General features: G+C 32.9%; 1 protein-coding gene across 1 annotated transcript; it reads left to right on the forward strand.

Moving 5' to 3' along the window:
* Nucleotides 1–50: 50 nt before the first annotated feature.
* On the forward strand, nucleotides 51–6,111 carry pex3 (peroxisomal biogenesis factor 3). Its single transcript, XM_039692383.2, has 12 exons — nucleotides 51–189; nucleotides 558–689; nucleotides 773–854; nucleotides 947–990; nucleotides 2,100–2,221; nucleotides 2,317–2,383; nucleotides 2,511–2,565; nucleotides 2,672–2,822; nucleotides 3,677–3,747; nucleotides 4,608–4,730; nucleotides 5,135–5,231; nucleotides 5,329–6,111. The coding sequence occupies exons 1-12, from the start codon at nucleotides 117–119 to the stop codon at nucleotides 5,410–5,412; spliced, it is 1,101 nt and encodes a 366-aa protein (XP_039548317.2). The 5' UTR covers nucleotides 51–116; the 3' UTR covers nucleotides 5,413–6,111.
* The last annotated feature ends 8,489 nt before the right edge of the window (nucleotides 6,112–14,600 follow it).

Genomic DNA, 14,600 nt, shown 5'->3' on the forward strand with positions numbered 1-14,600 from the left:
CATGATGAGAAGTTATTGCCATGTAGCATTGTGCTAGCTAGTAAGTTACGTCCAAACACGCTCTTACATCTAGTTTTCCGTGTGTGTTTTTTGTGGTGTCAAGTCTGGTTTAAAAAATGTTGAGTTCTACATGGAATTTCATCAAACGCCATAAGAGGAAATTCATCTTCACTGGGGTTTTTGTTGGAGGTACGTGGGCAACTAGACCACCTGCATGCTTATAGTTCAGACATAGTTAGCTAGCATGTCTGTGCATTAAATATTTCTTATTTTTAATAGATGAATACAAATACTTATCTATAACATAGTTTAGCATGTTATTACAGTGTTGCCAATGCCAAGCATTAGTTCTTATTTCCACATTCAACTAATTAATCTCAGCTCACCTGTCACCTAGATTTTCTATTGGCACTGTCATAGCAAAGTCGATATGGACTTTACCCTGGTATTTTTTGCCTAAAGAAAGATTTTATATTACTGAATAGATCTTGCATATTGCATATCACTTTCTTGTGTATTATATTGTAATGTATCCAATCCTCATACTTCATGCACAGGTGTCTATCTACTTGGTAAATATGCACAAAGAAAAATTCAGCAGATGCAGGAGCGAGAGGCAGCCGAATACATCGCTCAAGCTCGCAGACAGTTTCATTTCGAAAGCAACCAGAGGACGTGTAACATGACAGGTAAAATAAAACAATTACATGATCAGTTCATGAAAGTGATGTTTGTTCTGCCTGATGTATGCAATTGTGTCTTTTATCTGTAGTGTTATCAATGCTCCCCACTCTCCGAGAGGCAATCATACATCACCTGAACTCAGAGAGCCTCACTGATTTGCTGAAGACCAAGTGAGTCATGCTTCATGTAAATTATAGATGATCATCTACATTATAATATAAAAGAATATAACTGACATAAGTCGCCATGTCTTTCCACACAGGCCAGCCAATAAACTTGAAATCTGGGAGGATCTGAAGATTATTAGTGAGTTCAAGAAGTTTTTTTTACTGTAATAATATTCCAGATGTATTCAATATGAACTCAAAATTGACCCAATTTATTTTGTTAATGCACATTTTTAAACTTATTGCAAACTATCAATGTGTGTACTTTATCCCTAAGAAAAAGAATCATCTTTGTAATTTATTAATAATTTTATTGATGTACTATATATAGTTTTTATAGTTTTTGTTGTTTAAATATATAGAAGAGTAATGGCAATTCAATGTAGCTTTTTTTTCTGAAGAAAAACAAAAAACAGTTGGATTTTAAATAAATGGTTCGAATTTTCTGTTCTTCAAAGAATCCTGAAAAAATAATATAATAAATATAATATAATAATCTTGCTTTCCACAAACATATTCAGCAGCACAACTGTTTTCAACATTGATAATAATAAGCATTGTTTCTTGAGCATGCTGTAATTATTGTAATTATGACTTCATGTCCTCAAAGAAATTGTAAACTGGAAATTTTCGGAGAGCTTCGACTTGAACCACGTGACCGCTGCAGATTAATATTGCCGTTGATGGTGTTGACGTATAAAAACGAATAATTGCTCCAAATATAACATCACGTTCATTTTGTAATTATGGCATGGAGAGAACGCAGCATAAATCAGCAGTATTTATCAATATACTGAAGACTAGAACAATGGCTGCTGAAAATTCAGCTTTGCCACCACAGGAATAAATTACATTTTGATATGTTAAAATATCAAACAGTTATTTTAAATCATAAGAACATTTCACAATATTTCTGTACTGTATTTTCTATCAAACAAATAAAGACTTCTTTCGAACAAAAACATTAATAAATCTTATACCGACCCCATAATTTTGAATGGCAGTGTAATTGTTTTTGTAAATGTAATAAACAAATGTTCTTTTCCATTGATGTCATTAGCGATTAAAATGTTGAGCAATGACCAAATAATTATGGCATTGTTTTGGTTGAATTCTGATTTGGAACACCCACTTTTCACAATCAGATAAATTCCCACCCTACAATTTATTGTTGAATGTCCTGTTTGCCAATACATCACATTATGGCAGTAAAATGGATTATGAACAGAAATGATCTCCGCCCTGCAGGTTTTACCCGCAGCATTGTGGCGGTTTACAGCACTTGCATGCTGGTGGTGTTACTCAGAGTTCAGCTCAACATAATTGGTGGCTACCTGTACCTGGACAACTCTGTGACAAAGAATGGAACGGTATGTCAGGGCTTGGTGTTTTAAAGGCAACGCAACGTCATTTTATTATGTTATCGTGTCATTTTTACCACATTTCTCTTATACTGCTACTTTAGACCCCTTTCGCCCCTCCTGAAGTTCAACAACAATATCTGTCAAGTATCCAACACCTTCTTGGAGAAGGTTAGGACAATGTCAGATCTGTATAAGAGCGTCTAATCTGTATTATAGTTTAATCCTCTGTTATTCATACAGGCCATATGCTCTATAGTTTACTTTATACCGATGTTCCTTTTTTCTGTCTTTTCAGGGCTCATTGAACTGATAACTGTGGTGAAGAAAGCTGTCCAGGAAGTTCTCGGACTGTACGCTGAGTGTTTGATTGGATGATGAATGAATCTAGTCATCCCATACTTGTGTCTTTGAGCCGTGTCAGTTATCCTCCGCTAAATGCTGTTTGTGTCTCCTCAGGGTGTCTCTGAAGCAGAGTTTGTCCCTACAAGAGTTGGAGGAACAGCTAACACAGATCAGACAGTTAGTGGAGGAGGGCTGTGCTTCCTCTAAACACAAAAGTCTTTCCTGGTATATGATGCCTGATGAAGAGAACACACTAGCCTCACAGGTACATATGTGTAATATATCATTTATATGTGAATGATTAGTCGTTTATCATTATTGTTTTTATAATTTATTAGTATTAGAGCTGCACGATTAATCGTTAAAAGATCACAATCTCGATTCAAACTGACGCAATTTTATTCCTAAAAGACAACGATTTGGCTCTGTCTAATAAAAATTTGACAAGTACGATCAGATCGGAACAATCAAATCTGAAACAGTGTTTCCAAGCACACTGTAACATTATTTCTGTTACAGTTCTGTTAAACGTTTACAGTTCAAATGAACACACTGGTCAACGGAAGCAATAAAAAAAAAATTAAAGTAACTTGATGCTTCAAATAAATGTTGTCAATTACGTATTTAAGCCAGTAGGTGGTGACAAGTGACTGTTAAACAATGTATTTGTCGTAGAATTATTAATTTAAGAGACTTTCAAAAACAATGATTCATCCAGTATTGAAACGAGTGAGTCATTGAATCAATCATTCAAAACCGATTTATACAAAAAAGTAACAATTCTTTCATATTAATTCAATATATTTTGATATTTTGTCAGAACCTCTACTAAATTACATGTTATTTTGTTTAGCTGTTTATTTTGTTCAGAATTGTGGTAGAATAATGATCTCTATTATAATAAAAAAAATATTATTCTCAATTTGTTTTTTTTTGTTTTTTTTACCTTTTCTCATATATATTACATTTATTTTGTGTTATATATGTGTTATATATATATATATATATATATATATATATATATATGTATCAGTTATAAGGAATAACATACATATATATATATATATATATATATATATATATAGTTATTATTATTTCCCTTTTTTTTTCTTCTCCCAGGCCTGTGGTCTCACAGAAAATGATGTCACAACAATAAAGCTGCTGAATGAAACCAGAGATATGCTTGAAAGGTGAGGGAAATCAAGACACCGATATAAACTATATTAATAATTGAAAATATCAAGGTTAGGACTTTAAAACGTTTCAATTAATTATTCACAATTAATCTCATGATTTATTTTTGTACTGAAATCACTAACACATTCAGTTCTTTTTATACAGTATATGAGTTATAAGAAACACAGTTCTGAATTCAAAGAGCATTTATGCTAAAAGAAAAAAAATGAAGCAGACGAGATTAAATTGGTTAAATCAATAGGTTAAAGGTGCATTGTGTAATATTTAGGAGGATCTGTTGACAGAAATGTAACATCATATACATAACTATGTTTTCAGTGGTCTATAAAACCTTAAATAATGTATGTTTTTATTACCTTTCTATAGAATAAGCCATTTCTATCTACATACACCCGAGGTCCCCTTACATTGAAATGCGCCGACATGTTTCTACAATGGCTCTTCACTATGTTGTTCTTCGTGTATAGAAGCTAGCTAAAGTCAGTGAATAAAACACTGACACAATGATGAACAAGTAAAAATAATATTATACTATAAAATAATAATAATAATACTAAATAATAGTATTTACTATTTACTAATACTAAAATAATAATAATACTAAATATTTGGGTAAACCTATGTTCTTAATTTATCTTTGTAAAGAAACCTCATTGCTTAATCTTAATCCTCATTGCTGTCCCAGATGACATCTTTTCCTGTTGGCCACTGTAACTTCTGTAATCACAATTCGCAACCTCACCACTAGATGCCACAGGATTACACAGTGCACTTTTAACAGATCTCTTCAGCATAGGCACATTATTGAGCTCTCTAGCTGGGTACTAATTACATCTAAACTTTTTTTTTTCAGTCCAGACTTCAATACTGTACTCCGTACTTGCTTGAGCAGAGGCTTTATCCGATTCTTAGACAACATGGCAGAGTTTTTCCGACCCCCCCAGGGAGACACCACCCCCTCCAGTGCACCTGATCGGTCAGTATACAAACATGCATTTATTTTTATTCAAAAAGGTATATACAGTTACCCCAAAAAGTGTTACATTTGCACGATTAAGCCACATTTCAAAATGCATTTATATAACAAAATATCAAACCCATGGAAGCTCGGTTCTGCCGTGGAATAAAAAATAGTAATTGCAACCAAACTTGTAATTGCGAGCTTACATCTTGCAATAGTGACGTTTTTCCTTAGAATTGCGGGTTATAAACTCGCAATTGCAAGTTGATATCTTTCAGGGTTTTTTTAGAAGGTATTTTCAGAATATATGATGTACAGGGTTTTTTTTTTTTTATTATTATATCCCAAGGCTAGTATATAAATATTAAGTTATTAATATTAAGAGATAATGAGTCCTTCTTTTCATGCCTGTCTTCCAGACTATCGCATGTAAGCCTACCGTTAGCCAAAATCATTCCCATCATCAACGGACAGATACATTCAATATGCAGTGAAATACCAAGTCACTTTGTCCAGGTAAGAACCTTCATATGCATTTTGACTTCCATGTGGCATAAAAGCTACCCCCCCTCACACACACCAATGTATATTGTTTTCTTTCATTTTGTTTTAGGATCTCCTGTTGATAGACCAGGTGAAAGAGTTTGCCGCCAACGTGTACGAAACGTTCAGCACCCCTCAGGAACTTCAGAAGTGAGCAGGAGACTGAGAAAAAATGTGAACTTGTGAAAGTCGAACACCTTACAAACCTACTTTTAAGAAACTCTCATGCAGTGCAGAACAGAATTGTTCTCCGTGCACACACTAACATCGACCCGGGGAAAGGAACTCGAGGCTGTCCTGAGAGACGAGGAGGGTGTGATGGAGTTCAGATTGCTGCTCATGACCTGCTAGCTGTCCTGTCTGTACGTTGTGACCCCCTTAACCTTGTCCCAGGCATGCCAAGGTTTTTACAGGCTATAATAAACTGTAGTACATTTTATTTATTTTTTTAATTCCTGTAGCATAACATTTTCATTATATAACTCATTAATGACTATTATCACAACATGGCTAGCGAAGAAAAAAACATATTGGAACGCAGTATCTGCAGTATGGACTTCAAAAAGAGGAACTTGTAGACATTTTGTTTAATTAATATATCTCTGAATCTGATGTTGCAGATGCTGGACCAAAACTCTGTCATGCCCACCTTTGCAATAGTATCAATGCATGATATTTGCACTGGTACTGGTTAACAAATGCATATTTTGGGAGTATTTTGACTCTAATATTCAAATGGTTCTACTAATTGATAGTTTGGCTGACATTTCTGTTTGGCAAATTCTTACAGGTTGTAGTATGCAGTTCTTTTTGTAAAATGACCCATGAATGTTAATAAATATGTGAGTAATAATACTGGAACTACTTATTGGAATGACACAATATTTACTACATGTTTGTTTAGCTTTTAAAATTTAAATTGTCCCAACAGGCTCCTATATTACAGTAAGATAAATTGTTCTTGTACTTCTCTTCCTCGTATGGTAAAGGATTAGTTTAAACAAAAAAAACTTTTGCTGATAATTTACTCACCCACATGTCATCTAAGATAGCCATGTCTTTCTTTCTTCAGTCGAAAAGAAATTAAGGTTTTTGATGAAAACATTACAGGATATTTCTCCATGTAATGGACTTCAATGGATTCCAACAGTTTCAAGGTTCAAAAGAGAGTTTCAGTGCAGCTTCAGATGGCTTTAAACAATACCAGACGATGAATAAGGGTCTTATTTAGCGAAATGATAGGTCATTTCAAAAATAAATAAAAAAAACTTTAAGTATTATAAGCACAAATGCTCGCCTTGCTCTGTTGTGTGATGCGCGTTCGTGACTCTCCTGTTCGAACTCGTCTCGTTGACTCGTTCATCAAAATGAACAAATCTTTTTTCGATACGTTTTGTTTGTTGATTGAACGAAATGATTCGAAAAAAGATTCGTTCATTTAGTTTTCATCAAAAACGTTCATTTCTTTTCGACTTAATAAAGAAATACATGGACCTCTTGGATGACATGGGGGTGAGTAAATTATCAGTAAAAGTTATTTTTTAAAGTGAACTAATCCTTTAAGGAAATGTCCCGGGTTCCTCTAGAGGGCAGCACATGTCTACAATTGAGCTCATAGCAACTAAACAATTAGGTCACGATGTGGTCTAACAATAAACATTCTCACCAGAAAAAGTACAAAAATAAAAAAAGGAAAAAATGAAGTAATATGACACAATGAGGTCCCTAAACATGAGGGAAGCATATGACGAATGCTCTTGCACCAAACAACACCCTTTTTACACAGCTTCCTTATACACTTCAAAAAAACGTTGTCATTTAATCTGCTTTGGGTGAGAGTATATGCCACTCCTTGCATCATGTAATGGAAATAAATGAATGAATACATTCAGCAACAATAACTAATTGTTCACATCATGACACTGCATAATCTTTATTATTTGTCAATTCATATCATTATCATATTTGTATAAGCATGTTCATGGCCACAAAATCAAGATTTTTTTCATTTATTTTCTATATATGAAAAAACAGGGTTTAGATTAAGCCAGGATTAGACCTTCGTTAAAAGTATACTCCACTTTTTTGGAAATAGGCTCATTTTACCACTCCCAGAGTTAAACATTTGGGTTTTACCGTTTATCAGCCGATTTTTTGATATTTAGAAAAATATCAGTAACCAGACATTTTCTGGTCTCATTGACTTCCATAGTAGGCTATATTTTTTTCCTACTTTTTTCCTACTACCCAAGTTCTTTCTATTTTAATATATTTTAAAAATGTGATTTATTCCTATGGTAAAGCTGAATTTTCAGCACGATCCTTCAGAAATCATTTTAATATGCTGATTTGCTGCTCAATAAACATTTCGTATCATCAATGTTGAAACAGTTGTGCTTTTTTCTTATTTTTGTGGACATTTTTTACAGAATACTTTGAAGTTCAAAAGGACAGCCTTACTGGCAATTCTGGTCAATTGAATGCATCCTTTCTATAGTTTTCATCAATATTTTGAATCAGATTTCATTGTTATAATTTCCAATTTATTTTTAAAGTTTTAGAAATTTTGTCATTTTAAAATATTTCACTGTAAAAAATAATCCTGTAAAAAACGGTAAACTTCTGGCAGCTGTGGATGACAGCATCATACCGTAACTATACGGTCTGTTACTGTTTTTGTGTTAGAGCATATATCTGTTAAAGTAAAGTTTAATACTGTAGCTGACAATACAATATTTAGCTGTTAGTTTCAAAAACAGTAACACACCGTAATTTTACAGTATGATGCTGGCAACCACAGCTGCTAGTTTACCGTTCTTTTACAGGATTATTTTTTCACAGCCGTTTTTGTTTTTATTTTAGTTTTAGTTATTTAAGGACATCAAGTCTTTTAATATTTGATTATATTTTTCAGTTAGAGTTTGTTATCTCCTAATGTTAACGTTTTTATCATTTAATTTTACTTTCGGTTTTAGTTTTAGTTAACAATAATTAGCCTACCCTAAAGCAATTAAAGGAATAAAGTTGTTTCAAACTTGTATGACGTTCTTTCTTCTGTGGAAATGTTTTTGTTTATTGGCCTATGGTCACCAACATTAAAAAAATAACAATCTTATTTTGTCTTCCACAGAAAAAAGGTTTGGAATGACATGAGGCTGAGTAAATGACGACAGAAATCTTATTTTTGCTTTAACTACCAGGATGACGTTGTACTTTGCTTTGTATAAGTTTGTGGGCTGTATTGTCAGAGGTCAACTGTCTTGTGAAGAGACCAGTCAAAAGTGCCGAATACAAGCATTTAGAGAAAACAAGTAAATTACATCAGATTGAGGCATTATTTGGACAGCTATGTAGGTCAGCTTGTGGCTAATTCACTGCCGATACCTAGATAAGTACAAGAAAAGGAGATCTAATAGGTAGTGATGTAAAGGTTATAAAAATATGACGTCAATTCGCCAATGATTATGGGCTAGACAACTGAAACTGCATTGGTTTAGTGCTTCTGACAGTTTGTTTGACAAGGGATGAGCTATATATAGAGTAAAGAGCAAAATAGGCTCATTGTTGCATAAGCCGCTTGAATGTGCTGAATAACTAGTGGGTGTTTTCCACTGCACACTGCACATGTGCAACCTCAAGTCACATGACTCGCGGTGCTCAGCGTGCTCTTTGTTGTGCACCAGCAAACAGGAAATTCCCCTTCATCACATGACTTGGGTCTTTGGTTCTGCCCCGTGACCTTTTTACCGAAACTGTTTACATCAAGTCCAGGAATATGATGGAAACATCTTCTTGTAATCATTAAATGATTGAATAACATATCTGTTATGATAGCCTACATAATACTCCAGGACTGAGCAATTTATGGTTAATTTATGGTTTTTACAACGCCCTCTAAAAGGCTAAAAGCTATTGCTCTCGTCTTGTGAATAAAATACTCAAACATTTAACATTTGGTCAAGTGTTTTTTTTTTTTTTTTTTTTTTTTTTTTTAACAGTGCCAGACAAATAATACTGTATAAAGTAATAATTAAGAATGGGACGAGTGTTTTATACCCGTTTGAAAACAACAATTCCGATCAGAAATTATACACTTCATCTTTTAAAAAGCCATGGTCAAATAAACTGCAGTAATTAATGTTGACAGTATGGTACAATGTGTATGTTGTAAGCGTATTGTTAATAAAGAACATAAATTGTTGAGAAATATGACACAATTATAATTGTGGGTTTAAATTTTTAGATGCTAAATACCCCCATTTTATATATATAGGCTATATATATATATATATATATATATATATATATATATATATATATATAACATTTAAGTAAATTAAAATGATATATTTAAGTAAATTAAAATGTTATATATATATATATATATATATATATATATATATATATATATATATATTAATATCATTTTAATTTACTTAATTATATATATACCTCTATAATATATGTACCTCTAATTCAGTCACCTCACTGCACCTGAATAGAAATTGATCATTAAAAATAAAAAAAAAATCAATAAATAAACAGTTAAAGGCATTGTGAAAGTGCATATTCATACATACGTTAGCATCTCTATTTTATATAATAATCAGGAAATGCTGGGACATGGTGTTTTTGTTTTGCTGCGTCTTTAAGATGATGACTCATCTTCCTCTACCTGCATTTCCAGAGTCCTGTTACTCTCTGACTCATCCTGATGTCAGACTCCAAAACACTGAACTCATCATCACATGAGTTAATATTCAACCAAATTGTGGTTTATGACATAAGCAGGTTTGAAAACAACACGTGCTGATTAATAATCAATATAATATTATTATGGTTTGAAATTCTAGATTAAACATTTTTAGAGACGAATATCAGAAATCTTTGTCCTTGATATCATCTCACCTTTGCTAAAGCTCTTGTAAAAAATAAGCATGAATAACCTTGATTAAGATATAATATATATACACTGTATATATTTATAACAGACTATTATTATGTAGATATCACACATAGTTTTTTGGCTCCAGTCCTGTACTGAATTGATGGTTGTGGACATGCCCTGACCATGTCCTTCTCCTTCGCTCTGATTGGCTGATCTCAAGGGATTATCATTAACTATTAATCCTGCAGCAATGCTCTGTAGTCACACCACAGAGCAGTGAGATGATGTCACCTCACCTTAGCAAGCTGATTGGCTGAAGTCTTTCTCGCAGCTCTGTGCTCGCCGTATCAATTTTATATCACTCTAAGATCCTTTACAGGCAGTCACATGACTTCTTAAATATGACGTGGTCCTTAAAGTGCAGTGTGTGTGTTTTTTTATAGGAGGCCTGTGTTGTTTCAATTCCCTGCTTGAAATAAAATACCAGAAATTATAGGCTGTTACATTATATGTGCCAGTAAGAAGCAAGAGTCCCAATTAACGCAGTTCTTAGAATTTACAGCAAATTGAAGAAGTGAGGAATGGGAAACGAATGATGAAAATGAGGTTTGCCAGATGAGGTATTGCTCGGATGCTGACTGGATGTGGAATGAGAACAAAAATCATAGAAACTTCCTTGGTCACAGAACGGCCAAATATGTAGAGCGGCATATTACTTTCACATCTGCAGGAAGTAGATTGTAGAGCGTATACCATACAAAGAAGTTTCATGTAAACGAAATCCAGAAACAGAAGAAAGGAAAACGAGTGGCCGTGAAAAAGAGGAAGTCTAAATGTGTTTCATTAGCATACATGTACTACGTTCTGAACGTGATTCAATTTAGTTTCCTTATGAATTGCGTAAGGCATTTATGGTTTCGTGGGGAATGACCTTTAGGTATTTGCTCCCATCCTACATGCTGTTTGCACATAAGACAAAAATAACAAAACCTAGGAGGCCTGGTGGAGTGAGAAATGAGGTCACGGCCCGTGACGGAATGGGAATCCTGGCTTTCCCTACTTCGCCTGTCTGCGACGAAAGTCCTTTGGGCGGGAGTCCGTCACCATGGACACAGCCGGTGTAAACATGTACACAGTGCTCTGGTGCGTTAGAGCGGTGTGAAGGTAGCACTGAGTTAACTGGGACTTTATAAATAACTATGAGTCCTACAGCTGTCTATGTCACATATGTAAAAGGAAAGCTATATAAACCATTATTTAGAGAAAGCAGTGTCAACATTTAAACTGAGCAAGTGATGCTATGAATATTTTGGCCCCATTGCTGCTGAGTCATTTAATACAATTTACCTTTTGATGTTATCCATTCTAATGATAATATCATTCTAATATGCTGATTTGGTGCTCAAGAAGCATTTCTTATTATTACCATCAATGTTAAACGCAGTGGAAACCGTGATACTTTCTCATTTAAAAGTTTAGGGTAAGTAATTTTATTTAAAAAAAGAAAAGAAATGAATACTCTTAATTCACGAAGGACGCATTAAATTGATTCAATTGACAGTAGGACATTTATAATGTTACAACATAATTGTATTTCTCATACATGTTGTTCTTTTAAACTTTATATTCATGAAAGAATCGTGAAAAAAATTAAATGAGCATCAGTAATAATTCATAATTGAGCACTAAATCAGCATATTAGAGTGATTTCTGAATGATCACGTGACACTTAACACTGGAGTAATGATGCTGAACATGTATCTTTTACGATTCTTATATAATAAGAATTCTAATCAGTGTCTATGTCAAATATCTAAAAAATAACACATTTTTAATAAGCAACACATAAACAACAGCAAATGTGTGACACAGAACAAACACAGGGACAAATAATATCAGATCTGTGATCAAATTTTGGGTCACGACACAGTTTCACTGATCTAGGGTCTGGTCCACAAATACCAATAGGCTACATTTGTTTACGTGTAAATATTGTTATGGAACAAACAACTAAACCAGTTTAATGTGCATCACCACATCTTGCCATGTTATTAAAAATAAATGCTATATGAAAAAATAAAAACTATTTCATTTTAGTTTCAATGCTAACCTAAACAATTTGGATACTTTCAATATGATATTTTTGATGATATCATTCTGAAACTGCAGTCTATAAATCAAAATGGTGAAGCCAAATACATCTTTATAAAATAAAACCTGTATAGCCTACATAGTTACATAGAGAGAAATAACATCTAGAGAGAGAAACCATAAGGCATTCTCGATGACTAACGTTTGACTGGAATGCGATGTCAGACCGAAAGTGCAAATCAAAATATCGATCCCGACCTTTCCTATTCCAGCAATATACGTTTCGTTTCACACGCGTGGTGTTTTTGGGAAAAGGATGATTTGACTTCTCACCTCCAAACCTAGAAAACAACGAACGGACAGTCTCAGGATTACTGTAGTCTCGACTTCCCGGAAGGGTGACGTATTCTCCCCAAGCGAGAATACCCGAGGATAGTGTTAAAGAAACAATGCGCACTCTGTGCTTCTTCTTATGAAACTGCTTTGTTTGTGCACCACTTAACCTGTGTCTGTGGCATAAAGGCCACACGACCTGGTGTTAGAAATAAATAATGAATACAAGTATATGAAATATTAAAATAATCTGACTGAATAATCTGAACAATAGGCCTATCCTTGTCTTCACCAAAAATGAAAATTCGCCCTCAAGTTGGTACAAACCTGTATATATATACATACACAGTATATAATCATCATCTTAAAGTGAAATTAATAATCATATAAATAATGTATCTTTCATTTCACTTTACACAAAGTGTTTATTTATCACTTTTGTTTTTACCATATATGGTAAACGCACAAGTGAGATAAACACTTTGTGTAAAGTGAAACGAAAGATTTATGCAACATTATTACATTTAATCATTATTAAATGAAAGATACATGCAACATTATTATCATAATATTTATAGACCACATGTAAAATGTTCATAAAGTTATTAATAATGATGTTTTAAAAAATGAAATAAATACATGCAAACATTACTTCTTTTAAAAACGTGACTGCGTTAACACAGAATTTTGATAAGAATTCTTATCAAAAAACTGATTAGATTCAGACCTGCAATAACAATACTGTAGATAGCTTGAGGATGTGTCATAAAAACAAAACTGAAAGACACATGACTGTTGCTCTTCACATCCCAAGGAAGAAAGGAAAGGAAACTGTTTGAATATTGTTCGAGGGCCTTTATCTGAAACACAATTTTTAATGTCTTTTCTTTTACTTAACTTTTCACATTTTTGGAGATCAAAGACAACAATCAACAAGTTACAACAGATGGAAGAGTGAAATCCCTTCTCCTGAATATTCACGGTGTATTAATAGCCAACAGGTCAATATTGACATCATAACAGCTGTATCCATGTCCCAGACACAAAATGGCCACAGTCCTTTAAACACCTGTTTGACACGATGAAACGTAAGCATACGTGACTCTGCCCTGCCAGATATGATAAAGAGATGATAAGATGGTGAATACTTCTATATTAAGCTCTGTGTGTAAGGTTTTAGATATAGATCATTTCGGAGTCCACACATGTCCACTAAACGGCATACACTGTAAAAAAAAATATTTTCAAGATTTGTTATCACAAAAAGTTTTCTTTTGTCAAATCAACTTAAATCGTTTATTTAGTTGAGATAACTTATTATTTTGAGTTTCTGATGATTAAATTAATCTCCTTGATTGTATTAACTCACTTTTTCGAGTTCAATCAACTTAAAATTTTAAGGCAACCAGGTTACTTACTTTTTTAAGTTAAACAACAATATTTTTTACAGTGTATTAGTAGAAATTCATCTTATCTATCTCAATAGTGACTTAAAAATATTTAATTATGGACACATTTGATCACAAGCACCAATTTTGCACTCTAAAATATTATTTGATTACACTGTAAAAAAAATATTTTCAAAATTTGTTATTACAACATTTTTTCCTTTTGTCAAATCAACTTAAATAATTTATTTAGTTGAGATAACTTATTATTTTCAGTTTCTGATGATTAAATTAATCTCTTTCATTGTATTAACTCACTTTTTCCAGTTCAATCAACTTAAAATTTTAAGGCAACCAGGTTACTTACTTTTTTAAGTTAAAGCAACAATATTTTTTACAGTGATAAGTTATTTCAACATACAACTTTACATTGTTTTAACTCATCAAAGTTCAACTTTTATATAAGTTATACAAGATTCAACTATTTAAGTTTAACACATTTAAGTTGATTACTTCATAATTTAAAATCAATTGAAAAATGTTGCACATCAATTTTTTACAGTGTAAATTAATACACTTCATACGATATTATTATCTGACATATATCAAACATACATCAACAATTATTTAGAAACTTTTAAT

Source organism: Pimephales promelas, chromosome 13 (genome assembly GCF_988280905.1).
Source record: "Pimephales promelas chromosome 13, fPimPro1.hap1.1, whole genome shotgun sequence".
Taxonomy (NCBI): Eukaryota; Metazoa; Chordata; class Actinopteri; order Cypriniformes; family Leuciscidae; genus Pimephales; species Pimephales promelas.

Bases quoted from the DNA above. Each gene is read 5' to 3' on its own strand.
- pex3 (XM_039692383.2), top strand. From the start codon at position 117: ATGTTGAGTTCTACATGGAATTTCATCAAACGCCATAAGAGGAAATTC. The intron at 190-557 runs GTACGTGGGCAA...CTTCATGCACAG, and splicing joins CACTGGGGTTTTTGTTGGAG to GTGTCTATCTACTTGGTAAA. The intron at 2,222-2,316 runs GTATGTCAGGGC...CTGCTACTTTAG, and splicing joins CTGTGACAAAGAATGGAACG to ACCCCTTTCGCCCCTCCTGA.